Raw genomic sequence first — 23065 nt, 5'->3', positions numbered from 1 at the left:
ATCGTAGTTGGATTTGTTACACGAGTTACCGGGTACGCAAACCAACACCAGGTTTTGTAAGACTTTCTTTCATTCCAGCACTAGTTTAGAGCTCACTTTGTCAGGGGCACCAACCCACTAGAGAAAATCACCAAAAATCGTTTAAGAAAATGCGTTGATCTAATACCGAAACAAAGAAAAATAATAAGAAGGGTAGCAGCCTATTAAACTGTGTGGTTAAAAAGGGTTTCGTTAAAATATCTTTTCGGGAATAAAAAACGCACATTTAGCTTAAGACATAGCATTTATTAATAAAAAAAAAACAACCATTTGAGATTCTGTTAAGTGAACTGTTTCAACAACTAGTGTATTCCAATATGTGCACTGTTTATATACTAATAAATGGTGAAATAAATAGGTTCAGAAATAATATATACATGAAAAAAATTCTATTAACCTCAATATTTCTGATAGATCTAGTCGATTGTAATTATTAGACTCAGATTTTTATCTTTTGATTTCGATAGCTACATTTGAAGTTCAATTTGTTCAGAAAACTGTAATAACGCACACAAAGTTCGCGATTGTACGCGTTCTGGACGTCGAAGTTAACTTTTTACATAACATAACCTCACTTTTCTAGTGTAGTTTGTAGTTGCAGATACCCTGATAAATGACTTCTACGAGTGACAAGCTGATGGAATTTGTACGTGCTCATGAGTGTTAATATAACAAACAGTCGGCTAGATACAAGAAAACTAAAATTTGGAACATAGGAAATCATTTTCCCATTCGAAAATTCCATGATAAGAACGAGTGATTAACTTCACGATCTAATCGTAATCATGTTTCGTTGAATCTCTACTCAAAGAGTTTAAAAATTGATCATATAAACCCCGATTCATTTATCTATGTTTAAAAAATTCGTCTGGACCCTTTTTGTTCATTTTAAAATCTTTTGTAGTAAAGTAACTGTTGATATTTCTATTCAAAATGGGTCTCACCAACCAACGCCGTGTCAAATTCCGTAAATTTCTTCATATACTTGGAGGTTATGTTTATTAGCGTCATTCTGCACACCGCTTTACCATCCGCAACCGTTTTAATGCATGCTCTGTGTTTTAAGGTTAGATTATGAATAATTAGTGACAATTGACATTTGACATCGAAATTTTGATAATTCCGATTGAAATATTTTTTTCATTGAAATCAAAACTCATTTGAGACGTCACAACTCGGTTGAATGCACGTCTCACAACTGAAATGTAACTGAGTTTTTACCAGCGATCTGTATAAGCTTGAGACCGTGTGTTTTAGTGCGTTTTGTAAACTCAGATTCACTCGTAAACATAACCTTAAAAGTGCGTATATATAAAGAAATTTGAACGGTGATCAACAATTAACATATGTCAATTGTCATTAATTATTCACAGTGTAAATCGGATCTAACCATTAAACACTGGGCTGTCTAATTGGAAGGTTGCTTGCATTAAAACGATTTTGGACAGTAAAGCGGTGTACAGAATGACGACATAACCTCAATTGTGCATGTATATAAGGAAATTTGCGACATTTGACACGGCGTTTGTTGGTGAGACCCATTTTGAATAGAAATATCAACAGTTACTTTACTACAACATATTTTAAAATTAACGAAATAGATCCATACGATTTTTTAAACATAGATAAATAAATCAGAGTTTATATGATCAACTTTCAAACTCATTGAGTGACTCGACCAAAAATAATTACGATTAGATCGGGTAGTTAATCACTCGTCCTTATCATGGAATTTTCGAATGGGAAAATGATTTCCTATGTTCCAAATTTTAGTTTTCTTGTATCTAGCCGACTGTTTGTTATATGAACACTCATGAGCACGTACAAATTCCATCAGTTTTCACTCGTAGAAGTAATTTTTCAGGGTATGTACAACTAGAAACTACACTAGAAAAGTGAGGTTATGTTTTTGACGATCAGCGCGTAAAAAATTAATTTAGGCGTAGAGAGCGCGTACAAGCGCGAAAATTGTGTGCGTTATTACAGTTTTCTTAACAAATTGAACTATTTTTGACATTTATGAACGTCACGGTCATTCTGTGTACCGCGGTTGGATCACCGATGATGATAGTGAATTTTTTGTGGTATTCATTCCTTTCATTTACTGAGTAGTGACGTCTTAATCTGAGAATAAGATACTCACATAATTGAGGAAATGGAAAGCAGCTATTGTTAATAATAATTTCTTAGTTTGATGGTTCTGGAACATTTAGAAAATTCAAGGCTCAAACAGTTACAATTGAGATCTTGGAAAAGCAAAAATCCAGAGTCTAATTCGACAGTAGTTCCAACAGAAACGAAACGATAGTTACTGCACAAAAAATAGTCATACAGTAACTGTAACCCCATATATTTACAATTGTAACCTATTATTTTTTTTTAAATCGATGAATAGGCAATATTTGAGCATATCTTACAAAAACAAATAACACAATAGTACATAAAATATACCATTATAAACAAAATGAAGGGAATCCATTTCGAGTGGCACTCAGTTGTGATAAATAATGTAATCGGTATCATAAAATTCATAAAAACCATAATAATACATTGCTAACTTCACGATATATGAGTATGTTCAATTTATTAAGCAATTGTCAAAATCAGCTGATGCTTATTTCGAAAATGACAGCCGTGGGGTAAACAAATAATGTTGGCGTAAGTTTTTAATCGTTTGTGGCACTTATTTAATCGATTTTTGCCTCGCAATTTTTCCGTCCTGCCTGGATTTACTTGAAATTTTCACAGAAGGTATAGAATAGCCCAAGGAATATTTTCTATATCATACCGGTGGCTAAAAGCCTCGTGGATGGTTGCCACACCTTCTCGGGGTTTGTCCTAGTAAGCTGATCTACGTCAAAATGGCCACCGTGGGGTAAACAACCTGTACCTGGGTTAGCTTTTTTGTTTTTTTTTTCTGGCCCTGAGGATTGTTTTGCATTGTTTTTTGTTTCATAGTATTAGATCTGTTTCGTCGAAATTAATTCAGCAGAGCTGACTATTTTTGCAGTTTTGTCAATCAGTCTGCGAATAAGCTTCCAAGCGATTCCCAAAATTTATCAAGTGACAGCTGAAAAGTACAAGGACCAACTCTTTTTCATCAGATGAAAGAACTTTAATCTGAATTCTGCTTATTTTCCACCATTTTCCTAGCTTTTCAGACCTAACCACGTTTCCGGTAGGAAACATTCCTTTAAGTAGCATCTCTTTAAGAACGGATTTCGAAATAAATCAGGGTATAATAATGTCTAAAATCCAACAAATAACTTCACAATCCACACAGAAACGACAACAGCTTTTGTATACCCCACGACGACCATTTTTAAACAGGCATTAGCCAATTTTGACTCAATAAAGAAGGTTAAAAAGAAGAAGACTTTAAGTCTATTTAATACGTTAAATAAAGTTTTTTGATAAAACTAATGATTTTTCAATTTTTTTTTTTAAATATTACTGTGATAAGAAATTTTAGATAAGAAACAAACAAATAATGTACTGAAAAAACTGATACTAAAAAATAATAAATTATGAGATTGGAGATAGGAGAAAAGAGATAATTGTAGTTGATCCAAGGGTCGACAATAAGAAAGAAGAAAGTGACAGTTGACAACTTATACAAAAATATTGAATAAAGCACGTTTATGTATCATAGAATTAAATATTAAATCACGAAATAGAAAACCGAATCATACAAATGCTAATTTCTTTAAACATTTCATTGATACTGAAAAAGAATAAACTCTGAGTGATTTAATAAATAAGATAAAAGCATTCAGTGTGATTGAGTTAAGCAAAGGTCCGACAATAAAAGAAGAGAATGACAGGTGACAACTTGTACAAGAATATCATTAAATATAACATGTTTCCGTATTAAAAAATTGAATATTACATCACGAAATAAAAAAAACGAGTCATAAAAATGTTAATTTTTTTAAACATTCTAATGATATTGAAAAAAATGAACTCTGAGTGAGAAAAAAAGCGGTAACTGTGGTTGAGTTAAGAAAAAGTCGGAGAATAAAAGAAGAAAATGACAGAAAGTGACAGTTGACAACTTGTACACATAAATATGGAGTAGTAAAGAATATTTATGTAGTAAACAAATTAAGTTCGAAAATAAAAAAGGGAGATCAAAATAAGGTAAATCGATAAATTATTTTGAAGTTAGGTACCTCTAACTACTCATAAGAATGAAATAAAATCAAATTGTAATACTATAAATTAAGTTTTTTTGAATTTTACTCTACCGATTATAATGACGGTACCAACTGTTTCAATATTTTTTTTTAAATCAAATACAATCACAATAATTACAGTAACCAACAACAATATTATATACGAATACCTCGATTATTCAAAAAATATCATTTCTAATAATATATATTTTGGCAGGATGAATAATATAATATAGGTAAATGACGGAATGTTTGTTTGAATATAAAAGTTATCAAAGACTTAATTAGACGAAATCAAAATTTAAAAAGTATTTTACAACTTTATTAGCCAGTTGAATAGGATAAAATATCGAATTATGAGCGATTTTATTAATAAAACAGACATTTGATTCATAGATGTGCAAATATTTCCATTGGGTTGAAATTTTAACACGTCGACTGCCCAGGCAATTTTCACAATTTTATTTAATCGTATTGTATCATTAAAAATTCTAATTTGAATACAAAGTTTTCACCAAAAGGTATAGAGAATGTAAAATCTCTTCAGGGAGTGTAATTACATGCAAAATCTCTTCAGGGAGGCTAATTACAAGTTATTTTATAGTTGGCAGTCAAATATGAAATAGGAGATAAAAAAAAAAACAAATTTGATGTGAAATCTTTGATGTAGATTTTTCGAAATGTATTGAATTTTTTAATTTTGCGTTTCTAATCGAAATATAACGAATAATAGTGGGAATTAACACTGACATGGTAGAATAATTTGGAAATAAAAATATTTCAATATCTGTGATTATAAAAGGGATATTTTGAAGCTGGCTATGCAGTTAATACTGAGTAGTGTCTACCGGTACAAACTCAGGTATTAGATACTACATTATATAAGATAAATGATTATCTAGGTAGTAACTAAGTATTGCAAACTTTATAGAAAATTCTCCAATAATATATTGTCAACTTATCTTCTTTAAATTATTAGTAAATTTCATATCCCGCAGCATGTTTTGTATTTTATAGATCTCATCACTTTTTTTTAACTAAATTACCTTCAATTATTGCAAATAGGAATTTTTGGAATCATTTTTACTGGTTCTTCGAACCGGCTATGAACCAGCAACCTCCTATTGAACCAGATAATGTTCTGGAAAATAGCCAAAAAAGGGTGTCAATAAACAAAGTTCTTTAGAATCCGGATCTCAATCTCAATGAACTTTTGTTGGAAGAGATGGATTGAAACGTTGATGGAAAGCTGGACAGAAGCAAATAAGATGGCTTGGTCAAATCGAGGAATAAAAAGGCGGGAAATAAAACAAAAGACACAGTATAGAGAAAATAAGATGGCAGGAGTAAATTGAGGATTGAAATGGAGGGAAATACAACAAAAGACACTGAACAGGAGAAAATACGATGGCGGAGTCAAATCGAGGAATAAAAAGGGGAAATGAAATAAAACACACAGGATAGGAAAGAATTTAAGTGTCGTGGAAGGGGGAATCCACATAATCACTCAACTCAAGGATCCAGGATTAAGTAAAGATTTACCGATTATAAGTCAATTAACCGATATATGAATAAGGAATATTTTTCTATAAAGCTTGCTGGAAATTTGTTCGTTATCGAATATCAAAAATTGAGTATTAAATGCTAGTAAAAAAGTGTATTAATATAAAAAAAAACCCTCGACATTGATGTGTTTTAAATGTCAGCCTTCATCGTTCACTGACTATGCAGTCGGTTCTGTTTCAATTTCGGTTGCGCGTTAACGGCCAATGTGCCCTTTGGTACGGCGCCTACTATTCTAACTCTAGTTACTTGTCGGTTATCACTGAATTGCGGCGGTGGCGCCACTACCACCTCACTAAAATTCGGATTGTTTTCACCGAATTCCGGCGGCGGCGGTAAACAGAATTCTTCTTTTTCGTCAGTTTCGTTTTCTATAGGTGGCGGCAGTTGAGCCAAAGAAACCGCGTGTCGCTTAGACATACCTATAACAATGAAGCATTCTGTCAAATAATTGGCAGTATATCGATTGACAGTGTGTCAATTGTACTGTAAACAGCAACTGCATTGACAAAACGAATTAATTGCTGTTATAAACGTCATAAAAAATTTATTTTCGCGCGCGTACATAAAGTTTATAAATAAATAAACAAAGTTCTGTATCTATGGCGATGACTTACCTATTTGTGGTCGTTGATTTTTGGCGGGAGGAATGATGCTGTTCGAATCGGTGATGTCGGGATTACCGCATGGCGTAATTTCTTGATCGGAACTAACACCGGAAGAACTGTTATCGCCATCTGCGTCCGCGACATCGGCGTCTTTTTGTTTCTTCAATAGTTCGTCCGGATAAGATTTAGAAGATTTCAATAAGGATCGTCCTCGTTGGATTTCTTCGACGCTGAAACTATGAGGAACGGAGCTGCTACCGGAAGAACTACCACTAGATTTCGAAAAAGAAAAATAAACGAAATTGAACGTTCAGTAGAATATCGGAGGTTAGGAATAGTTAGAATCGGGGTTTTTACTGTGAACATAGGTAGACCACTAGCGACAACATTATTCATTTTCTTACTGGAGGGAAAGCATCCGAAGGAATCCAGGAGGAACTATTTGCAATAGGCTCTCAATGAACAAAATCATTAGAACCTCAAGGAAAACCCCAAACCACGTTCCAAGTCGCAGAACTTCGCTTCCCTGTGTGCCACCAATTCAAACATCTTGAGGCCTAATGACGTGACAACAAGAGTTGCAACGGGGAACAGATTCTTCTGGGCGGTCCAGTGAAGGCTCTCACGATGCTGGCAATTTACAAGACAATAATCCGTCCACGGATGGACTATAACAACGACAAGTTTGCGAGAACGGTGCGTGGAGGATCCGGAGAAATGCTGAGCTGAGAGAGATGTACGGCGAGCCAGATTTGATGGTGGGGTGCGTCTGAGACATGCCTTCTGATCGATACACGCGCAGAGCTATGTACGGAGTACTTGGAGGACCGCGCCTTCGATGGTTGGATGACTTTGAGGTTGACCTGATACAGCTAGAGGTACGATGTTGGAGCTCAAGAGTCTTTTGTTCTCAGAACAAGAACAAGAACAGTTCAATAATTATCAATTAGGAATACATTTAACAAGAACCACAAGCGTTTAGCTAGTAAGAATGTATAAATAAAAATATTGATAACAAAATATATTTAGACTCATAAAAGATGATCAAAAAGAATTTTAAACGTTTCAACCAGTAAAAAGTATGAAAAAAGTATTGAAATAACTTCGGTTAGAGCTAAAAATTAATTAAAACAGTTAAAAACCGAAAAAAATAAGGTAAAACACCTACAAATACGGTAAAGAAAGTAACAAAAAGAATACTAAACTTATTAAGGATCTACTTACCTTGCGTTACTGTTTCCGCTATTTTCAGTAGCTTGTAATTGTACATTATTGATTCGACTAGCCAAACTGTCACATTTCCTTGGTATACTATCGCTTTCTCCATCGGAATCGCTACAACTATAGTCAGGTTCCGGTATGGGAGGTGCTCCGGGTAATACTGACGATTTAGTATTCGATTTATTGGATACTGTCTTTTTTCTACGTTCTCTAGATCCTGAAACGTCGTTTAAACATAAAATATGTGAAAAGAAATGTTTCATCTAGTGTTAGCGGTCTAAATTCAAGGCCGTTGAAGTTTTTTCTTGAATTGAACGATGAAATTGTAAATGATAATGTCGATATATGAATTATTTTTCACTATTTGAGAAATATAAATTGAAATTCGTGATAAGGATTCAAAGTTTCCACCTCTGAATATTGGTGGCTCCTCCACAATCCCAAAACTTGAAATCAGCACCCATATGTTGAGCTCAAAACAAAGTATGAGGATCGTAATTTTGGTTTTCTGTATTTAAATGGAGGAAAGTACGTTATTGGAATGAAAAATGAACGTTAGAAATTGAAAATGTGTATGTAAATCATGAATCTTGATCATATTAACGAGTAAACTGTTTTGTTTTTCGTTTTCTGTCAATATAAGACAATATTATCGAAAATAGAAACATTAAATTCATCTCTAAACACTATATTTGATATTGGTACGTAATGTTGGTTGCCTATAACGAAATGAAATAAAATAAGTTATTGAAATGAAAAATGGATTTTAGAAATTGAAAATTTGAATTTAAATCGTTAATCTTGATTGTATGAGCGAGTAAAATGTTTCATTTTTCGTTTTCTGTTAATATAAGACAATATTATCGAAAATAGAAACATTAAATTCATCTCAGAGACTCGTTATTTGATATTGGTACGTAATGTTGGTTGCCTATAACGTAATGTTAGTTGCCTATAACGAAATGAAATAAAGTACGTTATTGAAATGAAAAATGGATTTTAGAAATTGAAAATTTGAATTTAAATCGTTAATTTTGATCATATAAGCGAGTAAAATGTTTCATTTTTCGTTTTCTGTTAATATAAGACAATATTATCGAAAATAGAAACATTAAATTCATCTCAGAGACTCGTTATTTGATATTGGTACGTAATGTTGGTTGCCTATAACGTAATGTTAGTTGCCTATAACCAAATGCAATAAAGTACGTGATTCCAATGGAAAATGATCCTTAGAAATTGAAAATTTGAATTTAAATCGTTAATCTTGATCATATAAGCGAGTAAAATGTTTCATTTTTCGTTTTCTGTCAATGTAAGGCAATATTTTCGAAAATACAAACATAAATTTATCTTTGAGACACGTTATTTGATATTGGTACGTAATGTTGGTTGCCTATAACGTAAAATTAGTTGCCTATAACGAAATGAAATCAAATACGTTATTGAAATGAAAAATGGATTTTAGAAATTTGAATATAAATCACAAATCTCCATGACGTGAATAAATAAAACGTTTCTTGTTCATTTTTTGATAATAGAAATAAAAAATAAAAAACAAGCTCAGCTCAGAACGTAGTATTCAGCTTTACGCTTGGTTACGTTGGTTGCCTACATAAATTAAGTTCAAAACTTTGTACAACGTAATGTTGGTTGCCTAGAACTAAATGCAATTAAGTAGATCATAGAAATGAACGTAAATCATAGATCTACATATATAAGTGACGTGTAAAGTTGGTTGCCTACAATTAAATGCAATTAAGTAGATTACAGAAATGAACGTAAGTCATAGATCTACATATATAAGTGACGCGTAAAAATGGTTGCCTACAATTAAATGCAATAAAGAATGTTTTTTAACAAAAATATATCATTAAAATTTTTTTTATTAATGGAAAAGGTAATTTTTATGTGAGAGATGATTATATTTCAGACATTTCCCTGATATAGGAACTTTTTTTTCTTCGCAGAGCAATGAAACGATAATTGATAGAAGAAGAATATTCTTGAAATTAAAAATTGTCAATACTTACCGGTTGAATGTGATCTCGAGGCCCTAATGGGCTGTGCATAAGGGTTATTATTAACTTGAGTTTCATTAGATGTGTTATTTGTGGGTTTGAATGTATTATTCGCTCGCATACTTTGAGATTTCCTCAATTGCGTCTTGGCAACATGGGAAGGCAAACTTTTAGATCTGTAACCAACAGTTTTCATATCTTCCGGAGAAGCATACAATTTAGCGTTCGCCGTAGGATTAAACGAAGACACAATACCTTGAAAATAATAAAAAAAAATAATAATAAATCTCAACACTCAATACAAACAGGAAAAAAAAATTGTTAATAACCGTAATAAGACGGCGACTTAAATAAGGTTATGTTAAGTGAGGTTAGGTTACCTTCGTCGGGGATATCCCTATTTAAATGATCATATTCGGCGTGTTTGCTCCTCGAAATATCCACCTTGACTAATTGCACTTGTGATGGTATCGGCGGCGGAGGATGACTAGGAGGCGGTAAACTTCGATTGCCCAATAAAGAGGAAATATCTTCTTGACTACGATGGAATTTATTCGGTAATGTTTGTGAATTATACGCCATTTCTTGAACCAAATCGGGGGTACTGTGAAAATTTCGTTTCAATTCTTTTCCGCCGGCGAATAATTCGACGAATTTCGTTTTTGGGTTCTGTATACACAATTTACACAATCAATATTAATCGATAGATGCAGAACGGTTTAGGATCATAATAAAAAAAATTAGTTTAGCGTTTTCGAAGTAGTAGAATCCATTTATCGAAGTACTTCCGGTTATACCAATAATTGGATTGGTTGTATGTCCAGTTTGAAATTTTGAATTGTATTTACAAATTGTCAGGATGTTTTTATTTTGGAGGAAGGGGATATTTTTAGTGGAGTGGGGCTTGACTGGAGCGGGGAGAGTGAGAAAAAATAAAAGGTAACTTTTGTTCACGTTTTTATTTATTCAACTTTTATTTAAATTCGAATTTTGGGAACTGCCTTTTGTTATTCAGCTAACCGAGGACTGGAAATATTTATAGTTAGGTTAGGCTAGCTTAGATTAGGTTAGGTTTACTTTAACTTCAACTAGGTTAGGTTTACTTTAGATTTGATTTTATTACTTCAACTCCAGCTAGGTTAAGTTTACTTTAACTTAAATTAAGTTAGGTTTTCTTTAGCTTCGATTAGGTTAGGTTTACGTTAGCTTAAATTATGTTAAGTTTACTTTAACTTCGATTTTATTAGGTTAATTTTAGCCTTGATTAGGTAAGGTTCACTTTAGCTCAATGTTTGTTAGTTATTCTTCAGCTTCGAATTTATTACTTAAGATTCAACTAGGTTAGGTTTACTTTAACTTCAACTAGGTTAGGTTTACTTTAGATTTGATTTTATTACTTCAACTCCAGCTAGGTTAAGTTTACTTTAACTTAAATTAAGTTAGATTTTCTTTAGCTTCGATTAGGATAGGTTTACGTTAGCTTAAATTATGTTAGGTTTACTTTAGCTACGATTTTATTAGGTTAATTTTAGCCTTGACTAGGTAAGGTTTACTTTAGCTCAATATTTGTAAGGTTTTCTTCAGCTTCGAATTTATTACTTCAGATTCAACTAGGTTAGGTTTACTTTAACTTCAACTAGGTTAGGTTTACTTTAGATTTGATTTTATTACTTCAACTCCAGCTAGGTTAAGTTTACTTTAACTTAAATTAAGTTAGATTTTCTTTAGCTTCGATTAGGATAGGTTTACGTTAGCTTAAATTATGTTAGGTTTACTTTAGCTACGATTTTATTAGGTTAATTTTAGCCTTGACTAGGTAAGGTTTACTTTAGCTCAATATTTGTAAGGTTTTCTTCAGCTTCGAATTTATTACTTCAGATTCAACTAGGTTAGGTTTACTTTAACTTCAACTAGGTTAGGTTTACTTTAGATTTGATTTTATTACTTCAACTCCAGCTAGGTTAAGTTTACTTTAACTTAAATTAAGTTAGATTTTCTTTAGCTTCGATTAGGATAGGTTTACGTTAGCTTAAATTATGTTAGGTTTACTTTAGCTACGATTTTATTAGGTTAATTTTAGCCTTGACTAGGTAAGGTTTACTTTAGCTCAATATTTGTAAGGTTTTCTTCAGCTTCGAATTTATTACTTCAGATTCAACTAGGTTAGGTTTACTTTAACTTCAACTAGGTTAGGTTTACTTTAGATTTGATTTTATTACTTCAACTCCAGCTAGGTTAAGTTTACTTTAACTTAAATTAAGTTAGGTTTTCTTTAGCTTCGATTAGGTTAGGTTTACGTTAGCTTAAATTATGTTAAGTTTACTTTAACTTCGATTTTATTAGGTTAATTTTAGCCTTGATTAGGTAAGGTTCACTTTAGCTCAATGTTTGTTAGTTATTCTTCAGCTTCGAATTTATTACTTAAGATTCAACTAGGTTAGGTTTACTTTAGCTTCAATTATGTTAAGTTTACATTAGCTTCAACTAGATAAGATTCACGTTAGCTTTGATTTGGTTAGGTTTAGTTTATGCTCGATTCAATTTAGCTCTAGTTAGGTTAGGTTTACATTAGCTTCGATATGGTAAATTTTACTTTAACTTCGATTAGGTTTAGCTTAGCTTCGATTAGTATAGATTTACTTCAGCTTTGCTCAGGTTAGGTTTAATTCACTTTAGCTTCGATTAGGTTAGTTTTACTTTAGCATTGATTATTTTAGGTTCTCTTTAGCTTCGATTTTATTATTTTAGCTCAATTTAAGTTAGGTTTACTTCAACTTAAATTATGTTGGGTTCGATTAGGTTAAGTTTACTTTAACTCCAACTAGATAAGGTTCACTTTGATTTGATTTAGGTTTACTTCAGTCTCGATTTGATTAGATTCACTTTAGCTTTAGTTAGGTTAGTTTTACATTAGCTTTGATTTTATTAAATTTATTTTATCTTCGATAAGGTAAAGTTTACTTCAATTCCGATTAAGTAAATTTAGATTAAATTAGGTCAAGTTTAGCTTTGATTAGTATAGATTTACTATAGTTTCCTTTAGGTTAGGATTAATTTACTTTAGCTTCGATGAGATTGTATTAATTGGTAGATAACTCGAAAAGAATATATCTTTCTAAAGATTTTTATAATCAAAGGAAATCTCCGGTTAGTATAATTCATAAATATAAAGTCGAACCAGAAGTCAACTTATCGTAGAACTAATTTCCGATATCTTTAACTTGGATAAATGGATTTTAGAATGTCGAAGAAGCTTAATTAGCGTGATTTATTATGATTCTAAACCTGATAGATGGGAAAGTATTCGCGAAGAAAAATCCAAAACTTACTTTACTTTTACTTCTCTTCATCTCTGCGACGCTGGCGTACACCCTTCCTTTGCTTGGCGATCCGGAAGCGTTCGAGCTAAGAAATCTCGAGCTGGTCATCAATGAGCACTGACTCACGGCGTCGCCGTCTCTTTGTTTTTGAAACAATTCTTCTAACACGGAATTTTTAAGACTAGCCGAAGAAGGTCGCTGTCTTATAGACGCCGTTCTTGGTTGAACCGGCGTTGAAGTACAAGTTCCTCCGGGAGTCGATTGGTGAATCGACTCGACGGAACTTGATTTAGTTATATCATCAGTCTCGTCTTTTTCTCCTCCTGAAAATCATCGAAATTAAATCGAGAAAATGTGAAAAGTTCCGTTAGAATTTCACCTAAACCTGCAACCATACTTTTGGCTCTGGCTCTTCCAACGCTTAGAGTCGTTTTGGGATCTCTTCGAGGCGGTAAAGGCGCTTGCGTCGACCTACCCAACGTACCGGAATAGTTGATCGCTTTCCTTGGTAAAGTAGCGAATTGTCTACCCAAAGGTATCGCGCCAGCTCCTCCTGGTAAAATCGAAGATTTGCTCAAAGGTAAACCACCGCAAGTTGGAGGTCCCATCGACATCACCGTCATTTGCACCAGGTCACCAGATTTTCTTAAAACATATACCCCTTTAAAATAATTATAATTCGATGACGTATCGAGTAAATACCTTATCAAATCGACTACGTGTTCGTGTGAAGCAGAAGAAACGTCTTCGTTATTTATTTCCAATAGGAAATCCCCTTTCTTCAACCCCGCTATATCTGCAACACCCCCGGGATCGACGTCATCGAGGTATTGTAGAGCAGGACAAGTTTCAGAAGGAGTCAGATCCATTAGAGTCGATGTAGCCTTAGCTCCTCTTAAAATAAAACCGAATCCTTTTCTACCTTTGTGCAGGACCACTGTACGCGGTTCGGCAGGAAGATGTGAGTAACTACAAAAATTAATAGCCGATATTCAAGGAGGTTCAACGTACTCTTCAAGTTTTATAGAAATTTTTTAATCAAAAATTAATGTTTATGATTAATTGATTTGAACTTAAATCTTATTTCTAAGTCAAAGTCGTAAAACTTCTTTACAAATATATTGACATCGATTTTTAATTTTTAATAATGTCGATTCACCCTGTAAATGTCAAATTTGTTTATATTGTATCGAATCTCAGACTGTACATTTATTTTTGTGTGGTAAGTACAGTTACAAGTAACTGTTTGAGCTAAATAACGAGGCTAAATAGGTTATTCTTCTTTTTTTTTTGGAATTTTGCCTTTTCCTATGTTGTAACACAGCTACGAATGATTCTGTGGTCTTTAATTGGCTATAACAACAGCGAACGACAAGAGATAAAAGTTAAAATAAAATCAAAATTTGAATTATAAATTTATTTGCACTTTTTCTATGTATTGAAAGGCATTTATTTATCTGTCAAAGTCGTAAAATGTCTTTACAAATATATTGACATCGATTTTTAATTTTTAATAACGTCGATTCACCCTGTAAATGTCAAATTTGTTTATATTGTATCGAATCTCAGACTGTACATTGATTTTTGTGTGGTAAGTACAGTTACAAGTAACTGTTTGAGCTAAATAACGAGGCTAAATAGGTTATTCTTCTTTTTTTTGAAACTTTGCCTTTTCCTATATTGTAACACAGCTACGAATAATTCTGTGGTCTTTAATTGGCTATAACAACAGCGAACGACAAGAGATAAAAGTTAAAATAAAATCAAAATTTGAATTATAAATTTATTTGCACTTTTTCTATGTATTGAAAGGCATTTATTTATCTGTCAAAGTCGTAAAATGTCTTTACAAATATATTGACATCGATTTTTAATTTTTAATAACGTCGATTCACCCTGTAAATGTCAAATTTGTTTATATTGTATCGAATCTCAGACTGTACATTGATTTTTGTGTGGTAAGTACAGTTACAAGTAACTGTTTGAGCTAAATAACGAGGCTAAATAGGTTATTCTTCTTTTTTTTGAAACTTTGCCTTTTCCTATATTGTAACACAGCTACGAATAATTCTGTGGTCTTTAATTGGCTATAACAACAGCGAACGACAAGAGATAAAAGTTAAAATAAAATCAAAATTTGAATTATAAATTTATTTGCACTTTTTCTATGTATTGAAAGGCATTTATTTATCTGTCAAAGTCGTAAAATGTCTTTACAAATATATTGACATCGATTTTTAATTTTTAATAACGTCGATTCACCCTGTAAATGTCAAATTTGTTTATATTGTATCGAATCTCAGACTGTACATTTATTTTTGTGTGGTAAGTACAGTTACAAGTAACTGTTTGAGCTAAATAACGAGGCTAAATAGGTTATTCTTCTTTTTTTTTGAAACTTTGCCTTTTCCTATATTGTAACACAGCTACGAATAATTCTGTGGTCTTTAATTGGCTATAACAACAGCGAACGACAAGAGATAAAAGTTAAAATAAAGTCAAAATTTGAATTGTAAATTTATACTCCGATAATAAATATCAAAATTTGATAAAATTTAAATTATTTAAGAAAAAATTATATATTTTTGGACTTACGTTTTTTTGGTAGCCCTTGGAGCAGTAGCAAAATGTTTCGAAGTACTCTCTCTTCTTCCCAATACTCTACTAGAAGTCTGACTCGGCGGTCTGGGATCTTTAGCCACTATCATGGTAGCCTGTATATTATGATGGCGCAATCGGACTTCTTGGACGCAAGCCGCGGGAAAATAACCCGTTCGTCCTCCGCCGCTTTTCGTCTTTCCTTCCAAATAACCATCATCGGTTGCAGCAAGAACTGAAATATAATTTTTCAGCGTAAATTGAATAATCATCGGATATTTTCGAGATATTCACCCTCTATAATATCTCCTTCCCTTATATCAATGTGTCCTTCTTCCTTCGACGAATACGATTCGATACAAACCACAGTACTACCAGGCATCCATATGGTGCAATTGGTGGTATCGGAATTGGCGGTGCCCACTCCGGAGCTATCGCTGATGATGTCGCTGGTATCTCCGAGACTTTTATCTGCAACACCCAGTGCGAACACTGAGTAACATCATATCATTTGTAAAGGCACGAGGTTAATGTCAAGTGAATGAAATAGATGTATCCGGATGGTAGACATTTTAAAACAAATATGTCAATAATATGTCAATAACAGTTTAAATTTTTTAATTCCACAAAAATTTCAATTATAGTTGAAACGGTGGAGGTATTCCATCACGTGACTCAATATAAATGACGTAATTTTAATAATTGAACGAACTAAAATTTAAATTTGACACTTTGAGGTTATGTTTGCTGTGTTTTGAACGTGCATTAAGTTTAATCATAGAAGCTATGGATAATGAAGCTTTAGAATACAAAATCTATGTAAAGTACTACTTAGATATAGAGGGCCTTGGATTCCATTTAGAACTTTTCAAAAGTCTGTATTCTTCCGAAAAATCGGCATTTATAAGTCTGGCAACGCTGTCGAAAAAGATCAAAACGAACCATATTCGTGATTCAGATAACGATAACACGCGTTTTCACTATGAATAACCGATACAAGCTCACGCTTTGGGAAAATTTTTTTTTTGTTACGTCGTATCTGAGTATGAACGCGGATTACGAAACTATGTTTAACGAAATTCGACAACAATTTCCGAACTCGCTTCTACAATTTCGTTCAACGGAGAACGGAGAAATTCTTAAAACGGGCTCTGTTGTCGACGCGCCGCTTTCTGGACGACCGGTAGCTGTATCTATATGGAAACAGTGGCGCTGGCTTTAGTTGAGCGCCGGAACCAATCTGCAGTGCTGCTATCGAGAGAATTTCAAATATCCGATCTCACAGTAACCTTTTTTCGAATTCATTTTATAAATTATTTCAATAAATTCGTTTTCACGGTACATTTTTTTTCTTATGACTGACATATCGACGTCTGTATGTGTTTAAATTTTAATTCTGACGTCTGTTATGTAAATTTTTATGTGAATGGTACCCTGATGATGGTGATATATTTATCGAAACGTCGATATTCAAGCTTTTTAGGAAACTTTAGGAAAAAACGTTGAAATTTTAATTGAGTTATTGGTAGATTAAATATGTTTCTTTAAAAAATCAACTTTCCAGTAATAATTTAAATTAATTTTGGATTTTGAAACTTGTTCACCCAGTATATCGATAATTTTATCAAAATAGTTATGGTAAATATGTCGTTGTAAACCATATAAATGAAATTTCTTTTTTAATTATCGATTCGTAAAAGTCCGACCTTTGGAATATTAGTCGATTATTTCTACTTGTCAATTGTCAGAAATATTGATTTTAATCATATGCATATTGTGCTGACGTATTAGTCACGTGATGGAAAACCTTCACCGTTTCTACTTTGGTTTTGCATACGTCATTTTTTTCGTATTGTGTATTATTCGTGGATATATTTAGCGATGACGTTACGAGGGGGAGACATCTAGGAAACAATTCCAAACAAAAAACGATTCCAAGTCGTTTTGTTTATAATTTGCGTTGTCTACACGATAGGTGGTACATTTTTTTTTTTGACAAAAATCATTAATAAAATTAAAATGAGAATTTTGAGTTTTAAAACAAAAAGAATGTAACATTGTTGTGTCAAATAAAAAGTTGTTGTATATGACGTAATGGTTGACAAAGTTATCGACATATGACATTGTGTCATACGTCATTTTAGTGTGTAATGTTTTTTGTTACCATACTAAAGTAGATAATGTATTTGAATAATAATTATTATAAATAAAAGAAAAGAATTATCACGTCATTGTTGTGTTTAATCTGTATTGTCAGTAATTTATGGACACAATCAAATTGAAATATTGACTTAAATAAAATTTTAATTTGGCAAATAAACAGTTTTTGTAGTTGACTATATAGGGACACCAAAGAGAAGATCTAAGTGAGCCATTCCTGAATTAGAGCAAGGCCCTGGTATTGTTTTAGAAAATTAACATACAAGGATACATTCACTTATGCACATGCTGTAACCATATCAACAAAAATTACAATAGGAAATTTTCAATTTGTTATTTTTTCTATTTGATTGCGATAAACTCAAAAGTTACCAAACAGATAGTTCATTGTTCAAAGTACGATTGTGGACGGCCAAAAATTCGTTGAGTAGGCCTTCAGATAGGCCCATCGTGCCTCATTTAACCAGATGTCCTTTGAGAAGCCGATCAGGTGGTTTAACTTGAACCCTTCGGTGTCATTAAGCGAGCTGCGAGTGTTCGTACCACTGGGCACTCACAGATGACGTGGTCAGCAGTTTTATCCTCGTCCATGCACCAGCGGCATTCCGGATCGTCCGTGATGCCCATGGTGTGTATTTCGCGCCTATTTAGTTTGGTATGAGATGCACCAGATCCAACAATGTGTGTCTTCGCTTGTCTCATGCTAGGTATGCATCTCCGCCGAGCGCACCGAACGGATTTCCATGAGGTTTTCACCAATAGATAAAGTGATTAACCCATTTCGTTAAATCTTGGTGTCTTCAATCGAAGACGCTGGACGTTGAAGATTCTCCAGATTGGAGGTATCAAAGACTCACCGACGAAGAAAATGTGGATGATGGCGATCTGGAAGCTCCCAATGTTGGTGATATCGCTGGACATTATGAATTGGACATCATTTTGTCACTCGAGTGACGATAATTTTGATAGTGAAGACAAAAATTTTGGCAAAAGTCTATTTAGATTTGTACAAGATTTCTTTAAATGTTGGTGTCTTCAATCGAGGACGCTGGACGTTGAGATTGTCCAGATTGGAGGGAACCGCGGAATATTAATACCCGGAAGGTATCGAAGCTGAAATAATCACTCCACCTCCCGAGGTTGACTGTCTCACCGAAGAAGAAGATGTGGATGATGGCGATCTGGAAGTTCCCAATGTTGCTGGACATTATGAATTGGACATCATTTTGACTCGAGTGACGATAATTTTGATAGTGAAGACAAAAATTTTGGCAAAAGTCTATTTAGATTTGTACAAGATTTCTTTAAATGTTGGTGTCTTCAATCGAGGACGCTGGACGTTGAGATTGTCCAGATTTGAGGGAACCGCGGATTATTAATACCCGGAAGGTATCGAAGCCGAAATAATCACTCCACCTCCCGAGGTTGACTGTCTCACCGAAGAAGAAGATGTGGATGATGGCGATCTGGAAGTTCCCAATGTTGCTGGACATTATGAATTGGACATCATTTTGACTCGAGTGACGATAATTTTGATAGTGAAGACAAAAATTTTGTCAAAAGTCTATTTAGATTTGTACAAGATTTCTTTAAATGTTGGTGTCTTCAATCGAGGACGCTGGACGTTGAGATTGTCCAGATTGGAGGGAACCGCGGAATATTAATACCCGGAAGGTATCGAAGCTGAAATAATCACTCCACCTCCCGAGGTTGACTGTCTCACCGAAGAAGAAGATGTGGATGATGGCGATCTGGAAGTTCCCAATGTTGCTGGACATTATGAATTGGACATCATTTTGACTCGAGTGACGATAATTTTGATAGTGAAGACAAAAATTTTGTCAAAAGTCTATTTAGATTTGTACAAGATTTCTTTAAATGTTGGTGTCTTCAATCGAGGACGCTGGACGTTGAGATTGTCCAGATTGGAGGGAACCGCGGAATATTAATACCCGGAAGGTATCGAAGCCGAAATAATCACTCCACCTCCCGAGGTTGACTGTCTCACCGAAGAAGAAGATGTGGATGATGGCGATCTGGAAGTTCCCAATGTTGCTGGACATTATGAATTGGACATCATTTTGACTCGAGTGACGATAATTTTGATAGTGAAGACAAAAATTTTGGCAAAAGTCTATTTAGATTTGTACAAGATTTCTTTAAATGTTGGTGTCTTCAATCGAGGACGCTGGACGTTGAGATTGTCCAGATTTGAGGGAACCGCGGATTATTAATACCCGGAAGGTATCGAAGCCGAAATAATCACTCCACCTCCCGAGGTTGACTGTCTCACCGAAGAAGAAGATGTGGATGATGGCGATCTGGAAGTTCCCAATGTTGCTGGACATTATGAATTGGACATCATTTTGACTCGAGTGACGATAATTTTGATAGTGAAGACAAAAATTTTGGCAAAAGTCTATTTAGATTTGTACAAGATTTCTTTAAATGTTGGTGTCTTCAATCGAGGACGCTGGACGTTGAGATTGTCCAGATTGGAGGGAACCGCGGAATATTAATACCCGGAAGGTATCGAAGCTGAAATAATCACTCCACCTCCCGAGGTTGACTGTCTCACCGAAGAAGAAGATGTGGATGATGGCGATCTGGAAGTTCCCAATGTTGCTGGACATTATGAATTGGACATCATTTTGACTCGAGTGACGATAATTTTGATAGTGAAGACAAAAATTTTGTCAAAAGTCTATTTAGATTTGTACAAGATTTCTTTAAATGTTGGTGTCTTCAATCGAGGACGCTGGACGTTGAGATTGTCCAGATTGGAGGGAACCGCGGAATATTAATACCCGGAAGGTATCGAAGCCGAAATAATCACTCCACCTCCCGAGGTTGACTGTCTCACCGAAGAAGAAGATGTGGATGATGGCGATCTGGAAGTTCCCAATGTTGCTGGACATTATGAATTGGACATCATTTTGACTCGAGTGACGATAATTTTGATAGTGAAGACAAAAATTTTGGCAAAAGTCTATTTAGATTTGTACAAGATTTCTTTAAATGTTGGTGTCTTCAATCGAGGACGCTGGACGTTGAGATTGTCCAGATTTGAGGGAACCGCGGATTATTAATACCCGGAAGGTATCGAAGCCGAAATAATCACTCCACCTCCCGAGGTTGACTGTCTCACCGAAGAAGAAGATGTGGATGATGGCGATCTGGAAGTTCCCAATGTTGCTGGACATTATGAATTGGACATCATTTTGACTCGAGTGACGATAATTTTGATAGTGAAGACAAAAATTTTGTCAAAAGTCTATTTAGATTTGTACAAGATTTCTTTAAATGTTGGTGTCTTCAATCGAGGACGCTGGACGTTGAGATTGTCCAGATTTGAGGGAACCGCGGATTATTAATACCCGGAAGGTATCGAAATAATTACTCCACCTCCCGAGGTTGACTGTCTCACCGACGAAGAAGATGTGGATAATAGCGATCTGGAAGTTCCCGAAGTGCAAAGAAAAGAAAAAAGTGGAAAAAAGTTCCTACGCATATTATAGTCCTTGTCCACTAGGAAATAAGTGGGAAGTTGGAAAATATGACCTGCTAACTTATATCCAGTTAAAATTTTTGAAGAAATTGTTGATGACACAGTGTGCGATGTGATAATTAAATAAACTGGTCCTAAGATGAAGACTTTTGTGTACCGATTGTACTAGTAGGAATGCTTATCTTGAATTGATATCTGTGCTTCATTTCCAAGATAACGCTGAAGCTGTCCAGAACAAAGAAGACAGAATTGTTCATCGCGATTTAGCAATGATTGTTAGATGTTGATGGTGGAAAAGAAAATGGCGAAGCTGCAAGTGAACCTTTAGGAATGTTACTAAGATTTCGACAATTTCTTTAGTAGTCACTTGTTATTTTTAAAACTAAAAAGGGAACTATTGGAAGAAATAGAACTGAAAAGTGTCCAATTTCAAAAGAAATGTAAAAATTTGAAAAGGTAGTTCCGATGAAAAAATGAGATACTCATTTTCAAATGGAATGACAATAAATGTGTGTCAGTAGCTTCCAACTTTGACACAGTAGATCCTTTGGTAACAGTACACCGATGGAGTAGACAAAAGAAGCCGATTCTACAACCCAATAATGTGAATAATTACAATCGACATATGAGAGTTGTAGATCAGCACGATTGGTTGCTAGAAAAGTGCTCAATACCAATCGAAGAAAATAAAAGTGGTACCGATGATAACAATAAATGTTTTCCGGAGGCAAATTGCTGTTCCTTGCCTGAAAATTGAACATGGGCAACGAGTAATGAAAGGTTGAACACTCAGCTTACCGTCGATATTAAAATCAAGTGTTGAAATTAGTGACAAGTAAGATGAAATAGAAGATTTTATCGGAAAACGAGAAAAACAACGTCGGTGTCAATTTAGCGGTTGCAAAGACAAGCCGGCAACGTTTTAAGATAAATGTCATTAAATTAGTGTGAAAAAACGTGAATTGGGCATTAATGGGTTAATGAAAAAGTTTTAAGTATATAATTTTTGTCTAAATGTTAAAAGTATGATGAAAAATTGAATAAATTAAAGTTTTCTATGGTAAGTATCTACCTAAAATAGATTCTCACATATTTTGGCGTAAGTAACGAACTCCTTGATTATTCGAAGTAGTGATTCCCGAAGTAGCAATACGGCAAAAATATATTTTCAAAATGATAATGGAAAATGTAATTTACAAAAACAAAAAGTTCCTATTGCAATTTTTGTAAAGATAAGATAGAAGAAGATACGTCATACTTTACCTGTCACGATGCTAGCGGTGTCTGTTTCGTGTCCCGGTAGTGCGCTTCCTTCCGAAAGACTGGAACTGGCCGAACTGAAAGGTGCTGAGGATCTGTCACTAGGACAAGGACTTGGAGGTAGGGCAAGGGTACTCATGGACGGTGCCCTGTTCAGCCAACCAATCGCGGATCTACGCTTCGGATTATAACTAGGTGGGCCGCGAAAAGGGACTGAAAGTAACACGTTCGACATCAAGAAAGTGGAAAATCGATTCAATCATCAATTCTTTTGATATAAACTAACATAACCTCATTTTTATTAACAACTTTTTGTATTAACATCAATTTTCCACTCTAAGTTTTTATAGTTCAAGTATTTCGGTGTAACATGCAAAATATACGAGGGTTGTTCTGAAAATACACATATGAATCGGTTATGCTTAATAAACTTGATAAATTATGTGTTACTTAACGTTTTTTTTTTCGGGTTTAACCCCTACCATACGACACATTACGTTGAAATTTCATTACCAAAAAGATTGGTACAACTACGGTACCTTTTCGACATAATCACCGAAGAGATCGAGACATTTGTGATATCTGTGGACAA

General features: G+C 34.0%; 1 protein-coding gene across 11 annotated transcripts in view; it reads right to left on the bottom strand.

Annotated features, from left to right (window-relative positions):
- Positions 1-264: 264 nt before the first annotated feature.
- LOC130442063 (SH3 and multiple ankyrin repeat domains protein 2) overlaps positions 265-23065 on the bottom strand; it is a 194564-nt gene continuing 171763 nt past the window's right edge. For 6 of the 11 annotated variants that reach the window (XM_056776091.1, XM_056776099.1, XM_056776082.1 and 3 more), the window contains 11 exons: positions 22477-22686; positions 15840-16037; positions 15543-15780; positions 13650-13916; positions 13327-13592; positions 12957-13270; positions 10008-10296; positions 9640-9882; positions 7610-7823; positions 6395-6657; positions 265-6199 (listed from right to left, as the gene is read on the bottom strand). In XM_056776091.1, coding sequence (XP_056632069.1) covers positions 5931-6199; positions 6395-6657; positions 7610-7823; positions 9640-9882; positions 10008-10296; positions 12957-13270; positions 13327-13592; positions 13650-13916; positions 15543-15780; positions 15840-16037; positions 22477-22686 — 2771 coding nt within the window. In that variant the 3' untranslated portion in view covers positions 265-5930. The remainder of the gene's footprint in view (positions 6200-6394; positions 6658-7609; positions 7824-9639; positions 9883-10007; positions 10297-12956; positions 13271-13326; positions 13593-13649; positions 13917-15542; positions 15781-15839; positions 16038-22476; positions 22687-23065) is intronic. The other 5 variants (XM_056776073.1, XM_056776064.1, XM_056776129.1 and 2 more) reach the window with 3 other exon arrangements.

The sequence above is a fragment of the Diorhabda sublineata genome, chromosome 1 (genome assembly GCF_026230105.1).
Source record: "Diorhabda sublineata isolate icDioSubl1.1 chromosome 1, icDioSubl1.1, whole genome shotgun sequence".
In the NCBI taxonomy this organism is placed as follows: Eukaryota; Metazoa; Arthropoda; class Insecta; order Coleoptera; family Chrysomelidae; genus Diorhabda; species Diorhabda sublineata.
This window is presented reverse-complemented; position numbering and strand designations above follow the sequence as displayed.